Source organism: Echinops telfairi, unplaced genomic scaffold (assembly GCF_000313985.2).
Source record: "Echinops telfairi isolate 266 unplaced genomic scaffold, ASM31398v2 ScPeMD7_7400;HRSCAF=8409, whole genome shotgun sequence".
Classification (NCBI taxonomy): Eukaryota; Metazoa; Chordata; class Mammalia; order Afrosoricida; family Tenrecidae; genus Echinops; species Echinops telfairi.
The window spans coordinates 47,948,961-47,974,522 of record NW_022111300.1 but is presented as its reverse complement, the minus strand read 5'-3'; the positions used below and the strand labels follow the sequence as shown (position 1 = coordinate 47,974,522).

Genomic DNA, 25,562 nt, shown 5'->3' with positions numbered 1-25,562 from the left:
GCCCTGTCCGACGTCTCCCTTCACCCACTTTTCGGTTGTCTGTCCCCCAGGGAGGAGGTCACATATAGTTCCTTGTAATCGGTTCCCTCTTTCGTTCTTGGCTCTTTAAGTGCCAATTTATCCATTCCTTCAACTTTCAAATATTGAATACATAAAGATGACTTTGAAAATACGGATTAAACTACAACCTCTTTCTGTAACTTTTTCTTCACATGCAAGCTTTTGAAATAACAACCCATTTAAATTGTTATTTGGCCAACAGTTCCAGCACGTTCTGCTGTTCTGAGTGGTGGAATGCTCCCTCTCCATTACTTTTCAAGTCAGGCATCAAATCCTGTGATTTCACTCTATGAAGCATCTTCAATCATTTTCTTTTATTTTCATTGCCAATACTCACCACCTAATCCTCTGTTCATCAGCATCATTGGGAATTTACTAGATATGCAAATTCTCAGACTCCACCCCAACCAAGCCTTCTGAACCAGAAACTCTGTGAGGATGTGGTCCAGTGATTTCCAGGTAGCTCTGATGGACTGTAACATTTGAAAACCCAAATCCGGAAAGGTCACAGCAAACTAAGGGATGTAAGTTAAATCCAGGCCTGTTTGGTTTGTCAATAAAGTTCTACTGGAACTCGGTCAGGCCCCTCTGTTTCCAGACTGTCAGAGGCCATTTGCCTGAGTTGTCCTGACAGGCAGTGGCCAGCAAACCTTAAGATTTACTACCTGGAGCTGCAGGATCGCTTCGAGATGGCAGAGGTGGAAGAAGCGACTGCAGCGTCAGGTGGAAGCGACTGCAGCGTCAGGAGGGTGTGCAGGGGATCATTGTGGTGACCATGGAAGGCATTCCCATCAAAAGCACCATGGACAATCCCACCACCACACAGTATGCCAACCTCATGCACAGCTTCATCTTGAAGGCAAGGAGCACTGTGCGAGAAATCGACCCCCAGAATGACCTCACCTTCTTGCGAATTCGTTCCAAGAAAAATGAAATTATGGTTGCACCAGATAAAGACTATTTCCTGATTGTGGTTCAGAATCCAACCGAATAAGCTACTCAGTCCTTAAATTAATCCCCCTGCCCCCAAGCATTAATCATGCCAATCCACTACAAATGGAATCATACACACAAGCCAATCCAGTGACCAAGGGAGAGCTGCTGCCTCGCTTGCCCCACCTGTGGAAGGAACGCTCTGCCGCACCTGTGGCTGCCGAGGTCCGGCGGCAGGGCCTTCTCCTTCCAGAGACCCCTCCCATGGCACCTGGGGGTGGGGCAAGAGCTGTGAGGAGCCCCCGCCTGCTTCCTTCTGACCTTCAGTTCACCTGTTGCCCTTGGAAAAGTCTGTTTTTCTTTACCTAAAAATAACTTAAAGGCTTGCTTACCCTGCTGTTGTGTTGTAAATACTAGGGTACGAAGGCCTCACTCTTCCTGGGTAGCCTCTTGGTCTGTGACCGGCCACTACCTCCTTGGCCCGTGGCCCCACACTCACTGAGCTTAGCTTGGGATATCATTGGTGGCCCTCCCACAAGCCCACACTCACTGCCCTCAATGCGATGCCTACTCATAGTGACGTTCTAGGATGCGGCAGAACTGCCCGCTGCCCCTGGGGGTCTCTGAGGCTGAGTCTACGGGAGCAGAAGGCCTCGTCTCTGTCCCGCAGGGGGGCAGTTGATGGGTTCAGACTGCTGACCTCCACCGGGGTCCCTTTCATGTTATTTTCCACTCCCACCAATGTTTTGTTTTTTAAATCATTTTGTTGGGGCTCGTACAATTCTTGTCACAATCCATGCATACATCCATTGTGTCAAGCACATTTGTAGCCCTCATCATTCTTAAAACATTTGCCTTCTACTTGAGCCCTTAATATCGGCTCCTCATTTCCCCCCACTCCCTTTCCCTCATGAACCCTTCATAATTCATAAATCATTTTGTCCCCCCCCCAAATTTACTACTTTTGTCAAAAAGTTCGCCATCCCTGGGCCAATAGGCTAGAGCTCAAACCGCTCACATACTACACAAAGTTCTTCAGTATTTGGTGCTGACCTACCTTTAAGGAGCCCTGGTGGCACAGTGGTGAGTTCATCGATCAGACAGGAAGCTCAGCAGTTCAGCCCCATCAGCTGCTCCCACTAGTTGGCTTGCACCAAGCTATAACCGCAAAAACCCAAACCCGTTGCCACCAGGTCAATTCTTTATGGAAGCAGACTGCCACATCTTTCTTTCTTCCATGGAGTGGCTGGCGGGTGGGTTGGAGGAGCACTCTTTGGGTATCAACCAAACACTGTTCCATCAGGGCTCCTTCTAGTAGAGATGGCAACCTCGGAAACCATATATGCTGCCGTTATGCTCTGTCCTATAGGGTCACTGCGCGTCAGAATCGACTCGAATGCACACAGCCACCTATACCTTCATGGGCTGCACTGGATCATTCTCCTCGCCCCATGCGCTAGCTTCCTTACAGCTCGTCACGATCTACCATTCTGCCCTTCTGTTCAAGGGCTGACAGTGCTGCATATAATCCATTTCCTCGTTCTTTCTGCCTCTCTGACCAAGTTTATACTGGAAGATTCCTTATCCTGCTTCCTTAGAAATGTTGGCACTACTTTGCCCTTTATCCTGAGTTTGTATTTGCTCTCCCCGTAACACCCTGAGGGAGGGGATGTGCTTGCTCGTGCTCATCTTGGTGAACAGCCCAGATAAGGGCTCAGTGAAACTTAGTACAAGTTGAATACCAACATGTTTCTGCACATTCTTTTATTTGCAGATCAAGGCTCTTCAGGCTTTCTGATACAGCCCCACAGTAAGAGATGCAGTCACCATGCAGCCACAGACAATGGGCACCGGTTTCAAAGGGAACAGGGGATGTACTTTTATTATTTAGTGAACTGTATTTCTTGGGGGAAAATGCCTATCACAACAAATGGAGCTGATTTAATGACATGCTCTAGTGGGCCATAACCTGTAGTTCAAAGCCACTGCTTTGAACCCTCAAGGATGAAATCCCAGTGCTTCAAACTCCCCCTCAGCAATGAGCAGGGCCCTGTACTGATATGGAAACTTCACCTGCACCTGTTCTCACCTTTTCCTCCAGCCCACCCTCTACTACTCAAGGCTTTCCTCTTGTGCTTCTAGTTAAGAATAGACTCGAGGAAGGTTTCCAAGAGATGACACCTACACTTTGACCTGAAGGTTGAATAGGAACTAGCTAAGCCAAGAGTATTCCTGGTAGAGGGAAACTTAGGTACACAGATTTGTAGAAAACACATGAATGGTAGAACTAAGGTACCTAAAGCTCTCCATCAGCCTCTTCTGTTGGCCCCTGTTGAAGAGGGGGCTATTCTCTATTTACAGAACCAGTGTCATTTAGACACGGGTCACTAGGCTGTCTACAACCTGACTGCAGATGTCTTTGTATATACTATCTATACGTACTCCACTGCTAGTTACCAGAGATGACAACACTATCATTTAGTCTTAGTGATCTCTGATCCCTGGCACAGGGTGTGGCACAAACCAGTCCACATGTTTCTTCCAAGTGGGAAATTCTATCAAATGGCCCGATACCTGCAGTGCATACTGCCTGTGTCATTTTGGGGGGCATTTTTCCAAGGGGCTGTTGTGTTAAGCCCTGACAAGGCGGTGAGCATGCTGATGCTTCTGCTTTTCCTCTTTTATCTGCTTGTACTGTATACCAGCAGGTATCATGAGTAATGTTTTCCTACATGGGTTTTTACTATAAAAATAAATATGTTGAAGAGGAATAGACACTGTATCGTATCTTAGCCATTTTCCCCTACTTTTATCTGAGGCTTATTAGGATAACTTTTTACTGGATCAACCTAAAATGTTTATAAAAGTTACATTTCCAGTGTGCTGAAAATAAGCAAAAAAGGTAAAACCCACGTTAATAATCCTACAAATGTAAATACTGATAGAGAGGTGCCGTTTTAATCCCTGGAAACAACTTAGCCACCAAGTTCACACTGTCTCCTCTTGTCTTTCTGTCCTGAAAAGGAATTCTCGACAGCTTACACGGATGGCCCTCTCATTCCAGGGGTCAGCTTAGGAACCCACTTGAAAGGTTTGACCAAATATCATCAGATACAGATAACAAATGCGGCATACTGAAGTATATAAAAATGTGCTTAACTATAAGGTTAGGATGGTACTTAAAAAACAGAAAACAAAAACAAAACCAGATAAACATCTAACTGATCACCATCAGAGGGTTAGGCAATTTTGTTATTTTGGAAACTAGTAAATAAAGAGAAAGAATCTAGCATTTAAATGGCTAGATTTCTTGTATAATTTTTGTATGATTTAGATGATTAATCTTTTGTCAAGCAGTTATGGGGAACTTGCTCTTTGCTTCCGGAAGTACCTTAATTGTTAATGGGAGATTGATATCACTTGTAACCTTGAGTGAGTTAGTGAGTTAGTGGATCTGAGTACTGACCCATGTTGGCTGTTAACTTCACCAAGACGAAAAAAACCATTTATCTGTCTCATGATGAAGGCACATGTTTTCTTAGGAAGGAGTCTTGCCAGACAAAACCAAACGAGCAAATGTAAATCTGATTCTGTCTTTAGAGCTAGACCCAACCCCCAGTTTGTAGGCAGTATGGAGGAGCACATTACAGGGCACAGGAGGATGCAATCAGCACCATTTGGACCATGTGGAAATCTAGAAAACAAGTGCCCTACTGTTTTCAAAATGGAAACTGTGGAGAAACAAAAGAGATGAGGGAAACTTAAAACCCCAAGAGACTTAAGAGACATATGATGAGGGGCTCCCCAAAAGTTCCTGAAGAATTCCATGATCTTTTCATTCCATTTTTCCATGACATGACCTTTTTGAAGCTTCCTCCTATCAACAATGTGTAGACCTCATTTGCATTCTGATTTTTTTAAAAACCAGCAAAGAAAAAAGACAAACAACCTTACAGATGGGTCTCGAGCAGGAGACGAGCCAGTCAGGGTGCGATGTAGCAACAATGAAACATACAACTTTCCTCTAGTTCCTAAATGCTTCTCCCCGCCTTCCCACTACAATCTCAATTCTACCTTACAAATATGGCTAGACTAGAGGATGTACACTGGTACAGACAGGAACTGGAAACACAGGGAATCCAGGGCGGATGATCCCTTCAGGACCAGTGGTGTGAGTGGCGATACTGGGAGGGTGGAGGAGCGTGGGTTGGAAAGGGGGAACCGATTACAGGGATCTATATAACCTCCTCCCTGGGGGACAGACAACAGAAAAGTGGGTGAAGGGCAAGATAGGACAAAATAATAATTTATAAATTATCAAGGGTTCATGAGGGAGGGGGGAGCGGGGAGGGTAAAAAATGAGGAGCTGATGCCAGGGGCTTAGGTGGAGAGTAAATGTTTTGAGATTGATGAGGGCAATGAATGTACAAATGTGCTTTACACAATTGATGTATGTATGGATTGTGATAAGAGTTGTATGAGCCCCTAATAAAACGATTAAAAAAGAAAAAAGACAAACAAGTCACTACACATTTATGGGGTAACTTGAAATCTGAATGTGAACCAGATAGCTGACGATATTAAAAGATTTACTGTATTTTGGTGTGATGTTATGATTATGTTTTTAAAATAGTAATGATCTTCGAGTAACACACCAAACAATGGTAGGGGAAGTAGGTAGTGCACGGATTAAATGGAAGTGACTATCAGTTGATAATTGTTGTAGACAAATGGTGAGGACATGGCAAGTCACATTATTCCATTAACTTAAAAATTGTTATAACAATAAAAGTTAAAATCTTCATAGTCTCAAGGAATCAGTAAGAACATAGAAGAGCAGGGGGTAAAAAAGTCTGCTTATAAAAATGAGCAATTTCCCCCCTCCCTAAAAAAGATCACCCAATGGAAATAATCTTAGGTAAATACAAATTAAAGGTTTTATGCATGAGCATTTGAGAAACATTGACATTATCATCTATTTATATTCTAAATAAAGGACTCCAAAGGAACACAGACTCAAAACCCATGCACAGCACAGACCCAGAGAGAAGTGGAGGCAGCTGGCAGCCTTACAAAAAGGATTCTAGTCTTACCCTTGAGGCTCTTGGACCGTCTTGTTCTCTACTTTTTGTTCACATTCTTTTATCATAGAACTCAAGATCACCTGGTTGAAAGAAAATTACTTGAGTGAAGTACAGTTTACATCGTGACAGACTACAGTTTAATCTAAATTTCCCCTCAATTAATATTCCCTCAATTAGGGTTACATTCTGGCAGTTACTTTGTTAAAAGGACTCAGATTCGATCCCTAGACTGAGTGTAGAAATTGACAGCCTTTAAGACGGATTTCTTATTCTCCTTCAGTTTCCCCAGCATCTAATGTCAAAATATACATCTACACACTTAATGCGCGCACACACACACAAGGCCATACACACATTCCTGGTAAAGTGCTCTGCTCCACGTGTCCGCAGGATTTCTGAGATAACACATTAGGAGGAAAAGGAGGGAGGGTTGGTTAAGGAAGTCTTGGAGGCACAGCGGGTTAAGGGTTGGGCTGCCAACTAGAAAGAAGCTCAGTGGTTTGAAGCCACCAGTTACCGGTTGGGAGAAAGATGAAGCTGTGAGCAATGGTTTTAGGCAGGGCTTTGAGCTGATGCTGAACAGACATATTGGATGCAGTATTTCTCTGAACATGAATGAACCTGATTGAAACCCTGATTTAGGAACCAGAAGAGCCTAATCAAAGGCTCTGAGGTCATCATTTGCTGTATTTTATGCAAATAAGGCCCATAGTTTCTACAAACTGTGCTTCCCTTGCCTCTGTGGCACATAATGGTATCATATGTGAAAAATGAAGTATTCTGGTTGGGCAAAAATGTATGTGCCACTTGCCAAAATTGGGGTGGGAAGAGAATAACAACAACAGGTTGGTTAAGTGGGGCAGACTGGCCAAGTTGAATCTGATAAAGTATCTCCAGGGCATTCAGAGGGAATATACAGGAGGCCATTAGAGATTAGTTCTGAAGCTTAAGAAAGAGGTCAGGGAGAGTGAGTCATCAACATATATATGGACGGCAAGTACAGGGAGCAATTCTAACGAATGGAAAAGGAAATCACTGTTTAAAGGTGATGTGAGGGAGGCGGGGTGGTGACTGGAGAGTAGGAAGAAAGTGTGTCCCAGAGCCAGGGGAAGTGTTAAACAGAAAAATGCTTCAGGGAGACCCGAGACTACTCCATCTGAAAAGCACCTCTTCTGGGTGACCCCTGGTGCTCAGGGGCCTGAAGAGTGGCAGGTGCACTGCAGTAGTGTGGTGTCACTGACTCATGCACCAACAGGCAGGGTTCAGAACAGGAAAGGGGCGGTCTGAGGGAAGCATGGAGAAGAGCTGTTTTCACTTTGCTTGGCCGGTGGGGGTGGGGGGTAAGCAACCTGACCATGGTAGGAAACAGGTTCAAGAGAGAGGGTTGGGGATAAATGATGAAACAAGCTTTGGTAAGACACAGGGAGTGAAGTAGGATGAGAAATGGAGTTGGAGGAAAGAGTGATGAGGAAATAGAGAAAGATAATAGAAATGTTCTTTCTGAGAAAGTTGATGGTCAGCGATCATTAACAATTGATAGCGTTTTTGTTACAAAGCCCTTTATGTACATTCTATTAAATTCTCATACTGCTCAGTGAAGTACAGTGTTAGCCCTACTTCAGAAAATTAAACTGAGTGAATCAAGTCCCTCAAGATTTTCTAATAAATTTACAAAATGACACGGAACTAGATTTTTTAAAATTAAGCAGGTCACAGCCAGGTGCCACATGAAGACTAATCCAGCAGGACGTGGGGTCCCGTGATCGCCGCAGCTCACCTCATGCTCTGGAGAGAGCTGCTCCATGTCAGTTCGTAAACATCGGAGGCCCGGTAAAAAGTGGTTAACCATTAAGTCTTCTGAAATGACTTGAGACGAAGTAGTTAAGGGAATTAAACCACAACTGGCCAACAGCTGTTATATCCAATAAAACAATATAGATTAGATATTATACACAGGAAGCTCTCTAATTGAAGTTATGGTAGCCTGATTGTTGGCAGCCAATCAGCTTCCCTGAAGTAGGGCTCCCACTGTGAAGTTGGTTATTATCAAGAGTCAATTCCTAACCGTCAATTTTATATACATTAAGTCCATCTTACAGAAACATATAAAGTGTGGAAATCATATTTAAGTCATGCAACTTAAATGAATATTTAAATGAGTAGAAAGTCAGAAAAGAGTATTTCTATTTCAATAAACTAAGTTGAAAGTTTTGGATAAAGGAATAAACACAAATGTTTTGGAGCTGTTGCATTATGTATATATGAGACAGCTGTAAATGACTGGGAAAATTTTTTTAAAAATAGAGGATAATTCTACACAGTATAAAGTGTTACTGGATCCTTTTGAAAGAAAGCTAAACTGAAAATCAAAGGCAACTGCCTAACAGATGAGGTGTTCTATTTAAGAAAGAGGATGCTTTACCTCCAATTAGCAGACTCACATGAAAAAAATGCTTGGTTTCACTTAAAAAGACTAGCAAAAGGAAAACATACTTGTGATTTTGACTTAAAAATGTCTTAGTTATATATGATTTCCCTGATTTCTTGCTTTAATCACCTTTCCAAACTGACCACCCATTGGTCCTCCTCACTGAATGGCTAAGAGAGCTTTTTGCTGGCTTACTTAAGTTTAGTGCTGATTATACTTCCTGGTCATCTTTGAATTTCACTTGGTTACCTTGACATTCAAAGGAATTAAAGCAGATGCATTTCTCAAGGTAACAATTTTCACCTTGTTTGTGCACATCAATTGTGGCACAATCTCATCTGATCAAAGTTATGATAACAACTGATAAAATAGCTTATTCAATATTATGCCACATTAAAAAGAAAAATGCCAGTAAATGAGTTCCTTGATGAAACCAAAACCAAACTCACCGCCATCAAGCCGATGCCAACTCACAGAGACCCTACAGGGCAGGACAGAACTGCCCTGTGGGTTTCCAAGACTGCAACTCCTTACAGGAGCAGATCTTACGTTAGCAGTCCAACTTGTAACCACTAAGCCACCAGAGCACCTGAGTTCCTTTATAACTGATATTAAATCAGTATTTTTCTGGGGAATGAATTATAATGAGTTTCATTCAGAAAAAAAATAACTGATATATAATAACTGTCTTGACAAGTTTTAGTAAAAACTATAAACAAATCATCTATAATTAATAACATGAATTAAAAAAATCAAGCCTCTTGCCAACGCGTTGATTCCATTTCATAGACACAATGTAGGTGATCTCCAAACTCTCTATCTTGGCTTACCGTCTTCATAGAGCAGTCTGTTTGCTATTTATACACCCTTCATCTCCTGAACCACTGCAGCACCAGGGCTTATTAATGAGATAGACAGTACTAGAAATATGCTGGCATACAGTAGCAAATACAGTTATCGTTTAGCTGAATCAATCCCAACGAAAGTTTCACCCTAATAGTTTTGTTTAGATTTTGGAGAAGTACCAAAAAGTACCATTGTGAGTGACCTTTGTATTAGTAGTTAAAGGTCTGACCTAGGGAAATATGGACATGGACTGGGAAGTTGATGATGCCCCTATTTGGAGAGATGAGGAAGGTCATTCTCTTTCACGACTCACTGTTTGGTCCTACTTTCCCCATGGAATCCGAGACTCCTAAAATTGGGAGGAGACCTTAGGATCTTGAGTCCTTTCTGCCATGAGGAATCATCTCTACCTCCTCCTTCAATGATGGGCAGTTTTAGAAGGGTGACCACTCTGTTGACTCATGTCTGAGTTGTGACTCATGTCAAACTAACACTTTCAGTACTTCAGCAAGGGCTGTTTGCTAAGACAACTCTTCCCCTTACTGTATTTGTGCATACTTTTGTCTGTGCCCATCTAAACACACAAACCTACTCCTTCAGTATAATGGCTTCCTTAGAAACCATTGTCTTCACACTTGGATGATATTATTTTACAAAACTTAAAACTTAAGACCTTCTGACTTTCACACTTGTGAGACCTATTTTTTAAAACCTCTCCTGCTATGTAAGGTTATACGTAACTTGTTGCTCAAGTTTTAAACATCTATTTCCCTAAAGTCTAGGGAACATGTATAAATACACCAATGCTTTTTTCTTTGAGATGCAAACTTCAAATTGTCATTATGACTTTCTTACAAGGGTCCTGTCACTTCCCCATTACCAAAGAGTTCTTCCTTGATAATTCAGAGTATCAGTTCCTTTTTTCTTTTTGCTTCCTCATTTTCTCCAAGTTGAAAATGCCAAGAGGATAAATTAAAAAAAAAAAAAAGACAAGAAAATCAGATCGTAAGTTCTGCTTTTTGTGAAGCTAAAACATACAGATGTATGGATAACTTAAGTATACAATTAAAACATGTTGCATCTGCCTAATTTATAATCTATTTTATAATATTGTCCATTTGATTAGGTAATTTGTAGTAGATTCCTAAAATAAAATGTTCAACTCTATGTATGCATACAATCTCAAATTTTACTATGTCAAGAAGATCAAATAGCTCTTATCATATAACCCTACCGTTTTTGTTCTATACGATTTATTCTAAATAAAAAATAACGTTCTTCCATTTGCAGTTTACTCAAGCTCCAGTGCCAGAAAGTGTCAACAGAATTTTGTAAATTTTGTAAACTTCCTTATTAAAGATGACCTGTTAACCCTGCTTACTATTCTGAAATGGTATATACCAATGTGAAACCATAAATATCAATCACTAAGAACCTTTCCCCATCATTACTTTTTAATGTCATAACTATCTGGTATACAGTCTTGCATGTAGTTTTATAATTTTTAACGTTTCATTCTTTTTTATCATATATTTCTCCTGGTGTTTTTTAAGTTGGGGTTCATTTTGCACGGAGGGAAGAGAATAATGGTCACTGCTCATCTTTATCTCTACTCCCTTTCTTACTTTTATTCTTCTAGGGAACCACAGGATTGTAAAGAGAACATTTAACTGGCTAACATTTTTGTTCTAGTCCACGTTTCTTTAGCTATAAAAACAGTGAAGTCATTAATGTCTTCAAACCTTAATCCCTTCACTTCTAAAATAGAGTCGTTGATACAGGCCCAGAGGATCCTCTCTAAGCTTTGTCATTAATGAGGATACTTTAGTATGGCTTTTGCTTTTCCAATGTGTGTTTTCTTGGTAAGAAATATTCATAGTACTATATTGAACACTGATGGTTAAACATTCATTTAAAAATCTCACCTTGATTAACAGATGTTTGAGCTGTAACTCATTCTGCCTTCTATTTCTTGCCTGGTTCTATTATTAATATAGGTAACATATCTAAGAATTCCACCAATATTTTCAAAATGATTGGACACATAGGCATGGAGGATTTAAAAACTTTTTTTTTTCAAATTATGTGATGGCTAGAACAAGGGGTGTGTGTGAAATCAATCCTCATTTTAATTTTCCCACAATCTTTACTTAAAGGCACTGACCACAAAAATTCGATTTCTCACTCTTTAACATTGAAGTCCACTGTAAACCTGCTATGTAAACACATATACACATTAGTCAGCAAGGATACAACAACAGGAAAGTGCGCTGTAGGCTTCAAAAAGATGGGTAGCAATATCCAGTCTTTTAGAGTCCACAATCTGTAAATTGTTCACCAAGGCTAACTTATGCAAATGTGGTATAACAACTAGGGGGAAAAAGAAACAAAGAAATTGTTATATTTTTTATCTAATGCATGCAAAGAAAACACTAAGACTTAAAAAAATATTCTATCAATTTAGCTTAGAAAATTTTATCTTAATTCTGGATGATTGAAAACCAAATTTCCACATGCTGTTCTTTTAAACCATTTTAGAAACCTTACAAAAAGCATTCTGGGGTAGAAGCAATAGCTTCAGGAAAGGAAAAACCCGTCTCGAATGGAGTATTATCACTTTAGGATATCTCCAAGGCATGGCTGAATATGTTCAGTCTTCCAAGGCAGCAGAGTGAAAATGAGCAACAACGGACTAAAGCTCTGGATTAAACATGGACTGTTGCAAGAAGAACAAGGCCAAAGGTACTCCTGTAACTAAGAAACATGAAAGGAGAAGGGCCATTAAGATAACCAATGTCCCCTTTGGGGTTAAGAAATATGAAGGAGCTTCAAAAACTTTATGGAAAAGTTCCATTATCTTTTCATTTCATTTCTCCATGAAATTTGTGAAGCCCATTATAGCACAGGTGTCTGGTCCCGTGGTTCTCTGGATTTCCTCCATCCGCTCAAATACAGAGAACTATCTGTAAGTACAGATGGTTAGCATTCAACATTCTTGTTCTTATAGTTATCCCGTTGTTGTTGAGCACATACACAGGAGAACCAGTTCAACAGCTCCGAGGTGTGCAACTCAACGATACTGATTACATTCTTTGAGTGTGCACCCATTCTCATATTCCTTTTCCAAGTTGTTTCTTTTCCATTAACAAAAACTCACTGTCCCGAGTTTCCTATCCAAACTTTCAAGATCCCATAAAGTTTTTAAAACAGCACGATACTCAAGGCATATTCGTTTATTTTACTAGTTAAATTAAACTAGTGGTCTGGATTTAAGAAGACTTCAGGTGTTGTGGGTTTAAGGTTTAAAGACTGTCTCATGGTGAAGCTTTGGGTTACTTATTGGCTTCACAGCTCCAGAAAATCTGGATTCCACAGGAAGTTGAAACTCTATTTTGTATTTTCCCTCTTGGATCAGAATTTGTCTATAGACTCTTTGATCAAAATGCTTAGTAACGGTAGTTGGGCACCATCCAGTTCTGGTCTCATGGCAAAGGAGGCAGTTGTGTTCATGGAGGCAAGCAGTCACACATGCCACTTCCCACTCCTACTTCTAGCTCTTCTTCCTCAGTTGGTCCACATGAACAGAGACCAATTGTACTTTGGATGACTACTTATAAGCTTGTAAAGATCCCAGGCAATGCAATAAACTAGCAGGCTGAATAAAACATGGTACTAGGTAGGCCAATTCACTGGGATTTCCCATGAAACCATGACCTCTAACCAAAGAACCAAATTCTAACTGGTGTTTGGATTAACAGTCTTTTTGATCCAAGTTGTAGTTTAATTACCATCAATACCACTGCAAATGGGCATTATATTCCTATTACAATGTTTTAAAGCAAAAATGAAGCCCCTTGATTGGGTACTAAGTGCAAAAGAAAAAAAAAGGTGTAATTGTCACAATAATAAAATTTTAGCTGCGTTCATTTTTTTCCAAGCAGCCTTCAACTGTTATTTTAGGGCACGATGAGAAGGCTATTCCTCTCTTTATTGTAGAGCCACACCTAAAATTTAATAATAGGTGATCGTGTACTCTGCAAATCACACTGTCAAATAAAATAGAGTATTATTTTTAGTGGTTCTTGGAAGTTCTAGATAAAGATGCTAAAATATCCATACTGTGTATGATTTGAAAAACAACTATGGCCCCAGAATTCTTTAGAGCACAAGACTCCATAGATAGAATGAAATAATTGGAGCAGAGCCTATAACAACCCAGACTGAACCTTCCTGGAATGTCATCAATCTTTCTTTTCTCTGAACATGAAGACACTGCATCATGCCCTGGAGCAGTATTAACTCAGCAACCTGGTGTATACTGAAGATTCATTGCCTATTTAGCCCATGGCTTCTTGATCCATGAGCCAAGGTTTATTCTCCTTGCCTCACAGCTATTACTATTACAGCCTCAACACAGTGAAAGCACCCTTAGAACTTGTACTAGGAGCACCTGTAAATCTGATGTTACAACATCTGGGACTCTCCCTGTTAACTAAAACAACAAAAATTTTTCTCTTGGTTGGCCAACTAATTACAAATATTGTTATTTCAACACCTTTTACCCAGTGGAAAAGAATTGCACAGTTGTGCTTCTGTAGCTCACTATGTGTCCATGACCTGCACAGACCTTTGAAGACATTATAGTCCAAATCCTGACTTACTATTTTTGTTGTTGTTGTTGTTATTTTAATCTTTAAAATGAAGAGAGACAGTTTTAGGCTGGCTATGCAGTATCTCATTTGCTGGAGAATCCAATTTTTTACTAGAAACCAGGCTGTGGCCCTTGGGAGAGCAAGTGAAATCACGGAAAAGACAAGGGCTAGAAGAGATAGCAGTAGCTGTTGGACTTTAGGAGCAACAATCACTGGAGGTTTTCATGCTACCCAAAGAAAACGTTCACATAAAGGTTAAGAACCAAAGTATAAAAGACACGACAGAAATGAGAAAACCTGCTTTAGAGCAGGGGTTTTCAACCTTCCTAATGCCTCGACCCTGTAACACACAGTTCCTCATGTTGTGGTGACCCCCTAAGCATAAAATCATTTTCGTTGCTACTTCATTACTGTAAGTTTGCGGCTGTTATGAATCAGGCGACCCCTGTGAAAGTGGTCATTCCACCGCCACCCACAGTTTGAGAACCGCTGCTTTAGACAGAGGATCAGGTAGCAGAACCACAGGCTGTGACTAAAACATAAAGTGATGTATCAAAAGCTTAATGGCAAGGTAAGTAGGGGAAAATACACATTTAAAAAAGAACATGTAGAAGCAAAATTTTTTTAAAAGTTAGATAATAGGATCTAAGTATGAGGTTGTGCAATACAATTAAGAGATAATAAGATGTGTTTTAAAAAGTGACTTTTATGCCTTATAACAATCGGTAGGATGAATAAGAAAGCATATTATTCACTCCCTGATAATATTGATCAATTTACAAATAATCAACTTGTCTCACTTTCAGCCTTTAAAAGATAAAAGTACAGCCCAATTCTAACACTTGACATCCTCAGAAAGGCTTCTTACTTTCATCTTATAATTAATTCAGAGGAAAAAAGAAAGGTAAATGTAACTTACACTCATCTCGAAATCTGGGTTCAGCATTTGGCCCAACTCTCCCAAATGTCTTTATGATCTCTGTATGCAAAGAATGCTGGTCTTGATACTGAGGGTCTTCCAAGAAAGATGCTAGCTGCATTTTCACCCTTTCCAGCAACTTAAAATTAAACAATAAAGTCATTTTGTAACACATTAAAAATGAGTACAGTTTTTAAAGGGAAAGGTACACATTAAACATGGCTTGTGATTGTGAATTCAAACAATTTATATCAACAGAATATTTGAAGTTTGGAATGACGTAAGTAATTATTTAATCTTCTGGGTTCAAAAAAGCTTTCACGCTTTTGTGCATGCTTATGAATTCTTAAAGATTCCCTTTTTCTTTTTTGGTGGGCGAGGAGAGCTTAGAAAATATAAATATTTCCTGATAAATTGCAAAAACAAATGCGAAACTTTCACAATATTTAGAGAGAAGGAGATAAGAGTATGATGAGTCTGTCACTAAATTACAATTGTTAAAACACAGTGTAAGCTAACAGATAATTCACCTTCTGAAAGCAATGAGTCATTAATGAGTTACATCTTACTCACATTTCCTTAAAAGGCATTTTTATTTTAGGAGTCAAGAACGTGTTGCAATTCTGCCAAGACTGCAAGCTTTGCAGAGTGTCGGCTCTTCCACGCTGCCTCACCAGTGAGGTGTTTCAGGGCACAAATGGGGAACATTTCTTTCTATTGCTGACACAGTTGTTTAATTTTTGTATTAATTAGTTTTTTATGATAAAAAAATCATTTTATTGGGGGCTCATACAACTCTTACCATAATCCATACAGTTTTTTTGTGATTCTTAACTCTCTATGGCAGAGGAAAAATTTTAAATAGTTTTCCCTTTTTGGTAAAACATCATGTCCACTGACAAATGAAAAGCTTAGTTTATTTGTTGAAGTGACCAGAAAATATAAATAATAATTTATTTTCTAATCTATAGGGCTTCTCATTTTAGTAAGGACACGTATAATTTGATAACAAAGAATGAATTGTCTATCAACTTTGAACTATATCTGGTAGTTATGTTGCTGATGGAACTTAACAATCCTGAAATGACGTCACGGTTTCAGAATCAAGATAGGATCTTAGGAGGAGAGCTTGGAGACCTCCTCTAAGCCATCACTGGAGGGTTCCACAGGGAGACCTGCTCTGTCCACTAGAGGGTTTCCAGAGCCTGAGCGGAAGGACACAGCTACCAGTGTACTGTGAAACAGATATATCGGCACCTACAAATCTGTGAAGCCTGCCGTCAGGAAGTTCTGTAGACTGCCCTCAAAATCTACTGGACAGCAAGAGGGCTCTGGGGCTGGGTCTAGTTTGAAGGATCAATTAGAAGCGCAATGACCTTCTTGGCTGAAAATAGAACATCTGAGGGTTAGACCAGATTTTCTAATTAAGAATGACTAGACAGTCCTCAAGGATATGGAAACACTTTGTGGTTAGGTTTATCATGTTTTCAAATAGCGAGTCTCCTGTGGCCCACAACTAACGAGAAAATGAAAAGACAGGATTCACTCAGTACTCGTAGGACCATGTAGAAAGCCATTTAAATAATTTCCTACCTCTCTTTGAATAACTGTTTCCATAATGGTGCCAAAGGCCGGAATTGTGGCAATCCTGACAGAGCTGGTAGAATAGAAAAAAATTAAGAAACTGAAACTTTCTTTGGGATGAAAAGTGACTATTATTAAAATATATACCAAAATAAGTACAGGATAAGTATATTGTATTAGTCTCTAGCAATGACAAAATTAAAAACAAAAAACAAAAAAAGCAAACCAAGAAGAATGCTCATAAAGACAGACAGGATAACTTAAGGTCGCAGTCTGTGAAACTCACAATTCTGGATCACTGGACAAGGTAACAAGGGCCGGAGCAACCCGCTTGTCAACTAACGCTTCACTCATGCCTCGAAGAGTCAGCTGCAAACCAGTCAACATGCAATAAAAAATGGTTTGGTAAACTGGAATGAGAACTGGGTTAGCTGTGACTGAGGATGGGCAGGCAGACTCACTGGCCTTTCTTAGTTCATCACCCACATGAGACATGAAGAGGTTAGGTGTCCGGTTCATGCTACTACACTTAGGATCCAACCTGTTAGTGAGGTTAGCAGAGCGTCCCTTCTTGGCTTAAAAGAAACAGACCATCAGCAGGTTTTCCAATTTGGAAGTGTTTATTGATGTCTAGGATTATTTTTATCTTTTTTCTTCCCTTCAACGTATAGTTTTCTAAATAAGGAACACTGTGTGGATTGCCGCTCACAAAAAGTTAAGGTGAATACTAAACGTGATTAGTTTTAAAATTAAAAACGCATAATCCAATGCTCCTTTTTTGGGAATTTTGTGTTTAAAAGCTGATGGTTATTTCTTGACAGACAACTTATGAAAGGGATGCTGAATGTAAAAGGCAGGCAGGGCACTTACATTTCAGGGTCACTGGAGAGAGTAATGAGAGCAGGAACCACCCTCTGAGCTACCAGAGTCTCATTCACCCCCTTCACCAACAGCTGATTGGTCGGCACAGGGGGAGTCACGGGAGATGCACGGAAAGGGCAGACAGTGCCGTGGGAAGGAAATAGGCACAACCACGAGAGAGAGAAAACAAAGCAAAACCAAAATTAGAAGCTAAGCAAATATTGCTACTAGAGTGCTTCACACAGGCAGAGAATGCTGAGGAGGAAAATAAAGCTTGAATAGTCTAGCAGTCTACAAAAATCGAGTGGGTCGCCAATTCAGTGGCAGTTTGTCCTTCTGGTCATAGTCTGCACCAATGGCATGAAAACGAAGGTTTTTTCCAAAGAGGACACTGCCTGTTTTTTTTTAAGGGGCTAAAAAGAAGGCACTTAACAGGGCTCTACAGTTAAAAGTCTCCATGGCAGCCTGGGGTGATTTGACTATGACCAACAAGATCCAAACTGGACTGTTTTTAACCAAACTCAAATGGCTAGACGCTGCCACGAAACTGCTGGTGATGGTGCCATAGCAAGTTAAAGGATCAGACACATGGGCCAACCCTCAGTAGTTCAGAGCAAGGAGCGCTCTCTTTAGAGGTTTAGAGACACAATGCAGCCTGGTTTTGGGGGGGTGGGGGAGGAGTACCACACTGGGAATCTGACTTGGCTGGCCTCAGGTGCCAGCTTCCCAGTTACTAGCCCATTCACTAGTGGCTTTAGGTACATGGCATCTGAAAATGGTAGCGCTTTCATCTACCTTCAAGGATTGCCATCCTATGAACTTGCACTTAACAAGGCATCTGACAAGGACTGTGCACTCAGAAAATGATGCAATGTCACAGCGGTTCTGACTCATAGTGAGTCACAGGATTTGTAAGGCTGCAATCTTCATGGAAGCAGGCTGCCACGTTGCTCTGCAGAGCTGCTGGTGGGTTCGAACTGCAGACCTTTGGGTTAGCAACTGAGGGCTTAACCGCTGCATCACTAGAGCTCCTTAATAAATAATAACTATGTTACTATCATGACGACTCCAAGCACATGAGCTTTGTGGTGTATTTGGGAAAAAGACATTGTTTAATGTTTGAGAGTTTTTGATTGGGTCAAAGGTGACATTTTATGGATAGTTTTGTTATATACTTCTCTAAAAGCACAAATATATTTTAAAACAAACACAAAGTCTATAATTTAGATAGATGTATCTCTAGAACTCATACATAAAAAATAATTAATTCTGCAATCAACCCTATATTATGACAGAAATCTAATAAACAACATGCCTTTTAAAAATTATTAGTTGAGATTTAATATATATAGTACTATCATTCCAATGCCTTTTGTTTTTTATAAAGATTCGTGAGAAGGGTAACCCCCCTCTAATCTTACAGTCTCAATTTTAGAACATAAGCACACTGTAATCAGACTGCTCACCTGGTAATGCAGCTAGTCCGCACAGGAAATCTAAGATGCCGTGAGATTGTTACTAACAAAAACTCATCACTGTGCACGTGCTAAGACATTCTTCCTACAGGACACGAGCACAGAGAACACATATTGTAATTTTGCAATGGAGCTTTGCGGCGCAGTGGTTAAGGGCTAGCTGCTACCCGAAGGTTGGCTGTGTGAACCCATCCATTGGCTTTGATCTGCTGCTTTCATAACGGCATAGGGCAGCTCTGCTTCACTTAGGGGGTCGTGCTAAGTGAGGACCGAATTGACTGCCCCTGAAGCAATAAGCACTTTGCTTAAGAGGTTACCACTTAACAACAACAGCACTTTCATTACAGAGGTTGGGTAGAAGGAAACAGGGGCAGGGAAGGACAAATGTCTCACTGTCAATAAAAGTATTTGGGTGTGTTATTCTTTATTGATACTCCAAATTTATTATTACCTAGATTAATTAAAAAAACACACTTTCTTCTGTGTGTATCATTTTATGAATAACAAAGTTTAAATCTGAATCAGTCAAGTCTACTTGAAATGTCTATTTCGGTTTAGCAAAAATTATTAACCCAAACAAACAAACAAAAGCCAGATAATTTAAGGAACACAACCCATGCTTATTGTTTTGGTCTTTCTGAATTTACTTCAGTAAGGTGGAAAACGAAACAAAGCATGTACTTAAGAACTACAAATGATTACATGCTCAATGGCAAGATTTCACCTCAAGTACTTTGGCTATGTTATCAAGAGAGACCAGTCCCTGGAATAGGACGTCATGCTTGGTAAGGTAGAGGGACAGTGAAACAGAGAAAGACCCTTGAGGAGTTGAACAGACGCAGTGGCGTCAACAATGGGCTCAAACAAAACCATTGTGAAGATGCTATAGGACAGGGTCGTGGCTGGCTCTGCTGTACACAGAGCCACCATGGCTGACGCACTAGCACTTAGCAACAGCAACAAGCTTCTAAGCATTTTACACAAAATTGATGTCTAGACCTTTCTAACCTTATGAAGTTAAGTACACTTATTATCCATGTTTTAACAGATGAAGGAACTGAGGCTACGAGAAGCAAAGTAAATTGGCCAGAGTTTCATAGGCAGTAGTAGTAGCAGAGCAAGATCAGAAACTGAGTTACATGAGCCTAAAGTCCACGTTTTCTTTGAGGTGTGATATGCTGCTACCTCCTCTATTTCCTCATGTCTAACATAAGAAAATCCGAAGAACCTCCTTTCTGAATTTTTTATAAAAATCCATTCAGTCACACTAGCAGTTAGATGATAAAGCTCTCTTAAAAATAAATAAACTTCCAATAATCGGCTACTTCAAAAAGTAGCACTGTATTGTCTTTTATTGAACAATGACAAAAACATGACCAACTGAATATACCCTTAGGAACTTCCTGTCCTTGGCAACTCAGCTAAATTAATGTTCAATTTCAGTACTTATTTCGTCGGACCTTAGTGGTCTCCATATTTCTTACTTTTTTCTTTTTATTCTTTCCTTCTTTTGCCTTAGTTTTGTATGTTTTTATTTAGAATGAACTCATCCTTTAGGAAGCAGGCATAACACTACATATCAGTATCAGTAACAAAAGAAATATTGTAAACCATAATTACGAATTTTTTCAAGACATTTCATTTATATTTTAATACAATTTTAAAGTATAAAAATCACTGACAAAAAAGGAACTTTGATTCTTCCCATGTGTCACTTTTATGACAATTTTTTGTCATAAATGGTTTTGAAAAATATGGAAACACATCTCCTAAAGTAGACTAAGCTGTTCACATTCAACCTGTGAGGCCACTGGAAATTGCTAAAGCACAGGCCTAGTTTCCAGACACAGGCAGCAAACAGAAACCCAAACCAGTGAAAGCCACACAGAAGGAATAAGGCAAAAACGAAAAGCAGAAAGGGAGAACAATTCATCTTTCTGTACGCTAGACTTACTCCCAGGGTCTGCCTCACCAGTACAGACATACATTTCAGAAACAGGGTTGAAGAGAAAGAGACAGCTCTTGTGGTCTCAGAAGAAAATTCTAAGAAGAGGCTGTGCTACAGAAACAGCCCATCATTGAAAAGGATGCCTGTTGGGGGATGTGTGTGGAGATCTCGCTCACTGCCATCGAGTCGTTTCTGACTCAAGCGACCCTATAGGTCAGACAAGTGCCTTCCTGGGTCTCCAAGGTTGTGAATCTTTATGAGAGCAGAAAGCCTCATCTCTTTCTCTTGTAGAGTGGCTGGCTTTGCAGTTAGCAGTGCAGCTTGTAATCCACTATGTTGCAGAGCTCCTGAGGGGGGGTGGGGGGGGGACTAGGGCTGGATACAGACTGCTTTCTTTCCTGGGAACACCCCTCTTTCAGTAAACCTGGTAGAACCTGCACTAAACGGCAAATTAACTTTTAGACCGGGCAGTCATCTTGACTTGATTTATCATTTAAAAAGGAGAAAAACCCTCAAATATGCATAGTAACTAAGGGAATAAGGACCCTCCTGCCTGACAGCAACAAAAGTTTCCTTTGCGATTTAGAAGTTTCCTTTTATAGATCTACAAGTTTTAGAAGGCATACATTTTAAAATGTTAGTATCCTATGATACCAACTGCAATTTAACTTAATTTGGGGAGAAATTCTGGGAGGAATAAAATTTTTAGATGTTTTAAGAATCGTATGCATACTATGGCCAATTTTAAGTTGGATGAATACCATTATGCTATTATTTTGTGAAGCAATAACTTGGGCGAAAAGTCTCTAAGATCAACCAGAACAATTAACATTTAATCAACTCTAATTACATGCCAGACATTGTTTTAACTAACAAAAAATCTTTTGAGATGAGTACTCATTACTATTATCATCATTCCTTAGGTAAGGAATGTATATCAGGACAAGTCAGTATGTTCCTAAGCAATAAAGACCCTGAGTGGGTGGTGACTGAACCAGGCAATATGGCTCCACTACATGACCTAATAGCAAGAAGTGCTCTACACCAGTGGTTCTCAACCTGTGGGTGGCGACCCCTTTGGGGGTGGAACGACCCTTTTACGGGGGTCACCCAATTCATAACAGTAACAAAATTACAGTTATGAAGTAGCAATGAAAACAATTTTATGGTTTTCACTACAACATGAGGAACTGTATTAAAGGATCACAGCATTAGGAAAGTTGAGAACCACTGATCTAAACACACATCAGTGCTCAAATGAAAGTTATATGAAGAGTCTTCACTCTCTTACAAGGCTGATATGATAGTAAGGGAATAATAAAATAGCATAAATCAAGAAATTAAAGTATTTCTGTATTAACAATATTACTTAGAATATACTACTCAGGAATCCAATTATATTTTACAACTCAAAAGATACCCTATACTGTTTCATTAGCTATATATACTTCATTAAACAACAAGGCACAGATAAAGAAAGTTACATAAGATCGAAATGAGAGGAAAAATCAAAAGAGGAACATTCAGGAGCCAATATCACTAGAAAGCATTTTTTAAGTATATAAAGTTAAATTATTACATTTCTGCCACATCCCAGTACACAACTAGAAAATGTTGAATGCTGCCACATAAGATTTGTAGGGTTTTTTCCCCTTTTAAAAGATTCCCTCTATCTTTTCCAAAGAAAATCATAATCTAAACCAAGAGAAGCATTTGTTTACATACCTCAAACATTCTAGCAGCAGTACACCTGACAAGTGCTGAAGTATGGACAACACCATACCACAAAACTGTTAACAGTAACTCATGGTAGGCAGGATTTGCACTGGAAGAAAAAAGTCAATGTTAAAAATCAAGGGTACAATATCTTCATGGTGTATCTAAAAATACTGTTTTTATGATTATTGATAAAATATTGGGAATATACAGATTAATTATGTATATAATGTTCTATGCAAAAAGCAAGTCACTTTGTAAAACCATGTACTTTACCATATTCAGAAATTACACTTTTAACTTCTCTAGCATTTACAATTATGCTAGAAATTTCAACTCTAGTAGCTTAATAGTTAAAACGATCAAAATAGAAAAACCAAATTCCTCTGGGAAAAAAATAAAAGGAAAAAGCAACGGGCAAAATTGTGGACATTAATTTCTGCATCTGTTCAAACAACACACTTCCTGTGATGTCAGATTGTTGCTGCTGTTTGGTGTCATCATTCCCGGCTCACAGCAACCCACCGCGCAATAGAAAGAAAAGCCACGGATGGGGCACCGGCTGCTAGGAGCAACTCAGCCTCTGGCTGGGGAGCCTATTCAGATGTCAAACAGCCTCATTATCAAATATACGAGGGCAGATTCTGTAAAGAGAGAAATAAAAACTTCTCCCGCAACCAGAGAATGCAGTTACAAGCAGGACTACAGAAACAGGAGTGAAACAAGGAGCCTAAGGAGATGGCTTTCACTTTGGGGGCTTCTTTTCTGTAAAATTCAATTTTTCTCCAATTTATACTTGATTTTAACTTCTCCAAATTTCTTTCCCCCTATTAATCCCCCCCCCCCAAGTATAATGCAGCTTATCCAAGAACATAAAACAAAACAAATTCACTTTCATTAAGTCAATTCCAACTCAGGGCAACTCAGGGACAGGACAGAACTTCCCTTGTGGGTTTCGGATAATGCAACTCTTTACGGGAGTGGAAGGCCTCCTCTTTCTCCCACCAGAAGGTTGGTGGTTTTGAACTGACGCTGTCCAACCCTTAACCACTATGCCACCAGGGCAAAACCTAGAGATTTGGTATAGATGTCAAATCTTCTAGCCTTAAAATATGAAAAATAATGAAAATTTTATTGCTACCAAATCAGTCTTTTATTAAAAAAAAAAAAATATATATATATATATATATGAAGCTAATGTTTTTTGACACAATTTCCAGCTAGGTCTACATACTTTTGTAGGTGGTGTTTCCATATATCTAACCCATAAGTTCCCACATTTATTTGGTCTCCCCTTTTCAGAAAAAAACTGTTACTCAGTAACCTCTGGCAGTTAAAAACGTTTGTGCTATAACCCAGAATCCAGGATAAAGTATAGGTAGATCTGCTTTTGCAGTCCTCCTACAAAGTTCTTGGTTACACGTTGGGCTCTAACTACAAGGTTAGCAGTTCGAAAGCACCAGCTGCTCTGTGGGAATATGATGTGGCTTTCTACTCCCATAAAAGGTCTTGGAAACTCACAGGGGCACTTCTACCATGACATACAAGGCACCTTGTATGTCAGTGGACTTGTATTGAATGAACTCAATGGCAGTGAGTTGGTTTTTATTTTGGATTGTTCCAGCACCCCTCCAGGGGGCAGTATTACTCACTTTGGGAAACCCTGCCCCAAATCTTCCCCCAAACATTTTGTACTCTGATTTATACCATGTCAAAATGGTAGTCTTGGCATCAATGAACTCAAATCGTGTTCTCTTAAATATCTTTGCATTTGGGGAACAAAAAGTCCGACGGGGCAAAATCAGGGCTGTAGGGTGGATGGGAGCAAGGAGGTACGCTGTGGTGATGGGGAAAAAAGAAAGCTGTGGCACAACATTCCTGGTCTTTTCCTCACCAATGCAGTTGTCAATTTTCATTAAACTTCTTCATAACAAACCCGTCAAACCGTCCCATATCCTTTGAGAACATCTATTAAGATTGCCCAGTGAGAATCCCCAGAGTCATCATGCCCCTCTGATCTGACTTCCCTGCCTTGAAATGAACTGGCCCAGTAGATCTCCTTCGAAGTCACTGTTCTGACAGAACCTTATTCTCTGGTAAATCCAAGACTTGCTCCCCAATTACATTTCATTCCATTAAGACGATCTTCATTAGCTTCTAATAGACTTATGGGGAGATCAGCTTTTTGTTCAATGCTTTCATTTAAGTATCCTTTTTCAAAATGGACTCTCACAAGACTAAGCTAAGGGAGTGACTTGAGAGAATTGTTCTGCAGACACACACTGCCTACAGAGCCATGCTTCAACACACTGTGTTCGGAATACTCGTGCATGTGTAAAATGGAACCTCAGGAGCAGTATTTGTGTTATCCTTATATGCTATAATTCTAAATGATAAACTTTTATAGAACTCTAAACTGTATTTTTACCCCAGTTCCACAAAAGAAGCCTTCAGGCTATCAAGAGGAGCATGAGATAATGAAAGCAGGGTCATTACATCTTCCAAGAATCCAACTAGCAGCTTTCGGTCTTCTTCCTACAGAGGAAAGGGATGAATGATGAGTTTCTGGGCAACCAAGTAGAACTGAAAATTGTAATTACCTGAAATCAGAAAACATTAGTGACTAAGAAGAAAATACGTAGTTTGGAAGCTATTTTAGTTCAAAGATATTTACTAAGCACATGTATGATCAAATTGTTAAGATGACAACGGATATCTTGGCTCTGGTTTAGAACCGAGCTGTCCAATAGGGTGGCCACTAAACTGATGTGGATATTTATATTTAAATAAAAATTATTCAGGAATCTTTCCCCCAGTTCCTTAGTTTCAATAGCCACAATTTCAACTACTTGTAATCAGTCACAGGTGATTGGTGACTCCCTTCTTGGACAGCTCAGATGTAAAAGATTTTCATCACTGCAGAAAGTTTTATTCATGAGCTCTGATTTAGCACAAAAGTATATGTCCTCTCTCTAATTTACTTAACCAATTTTAATTTTCATGGACTTTAGCTTTAAGAAGTTAATTACAGACTAGTAAAAGATACCTTTAGCACA

At 39.7% G+C, this 25,562-nt stretch overlaps 1 protein-coding gene across 1 annotated transcript in view; it reads right to left on the bottom strand.

The window, feature by feature from the left end:
- RELCH (RAB11 binding and LisH domain, coiled-coil and HEAT repeat containing) overlaps positions 1–25,562 on the bottom strand; it is a 121,701-nt gene that overhangs the window by 3,358 nt on the left and 92,781 nt on the right. The window contains exons 21-28 of the mRNA XM_045296067.1: positions 24,935–25,041; positions 22,516–22,615; positions 17,377–17,459; positions 16,516–16,579; positions 14,923–15,061; positions 11,605–11,721; positions 7,855–7,943; positions 6,087–6,157 (exon numbers count right to left, since the gene is read on the bottom strand). Of these exons, the coding sequence (XP_045152002.1) occupies positions 6,087–6,157; positions 7,855–7,943; positions 11,605–11,721; positions 14,923–15,061; positions 16,516–16,579; positions 17,377–17,459; positions 22,516–22,615; positions 24,935–25,041 (770 nt within the window). The remainder of the gene's footprint in view (positions 1–6,086; positions 6,158–7,854; positions 7,944–11,604; positions 11,722–14,922; positions 15,062–16,515; positions 16,580–17,376; positions 17,460–22,515; positions 22,616–24,934; positions 25,042–25,562) is intronic.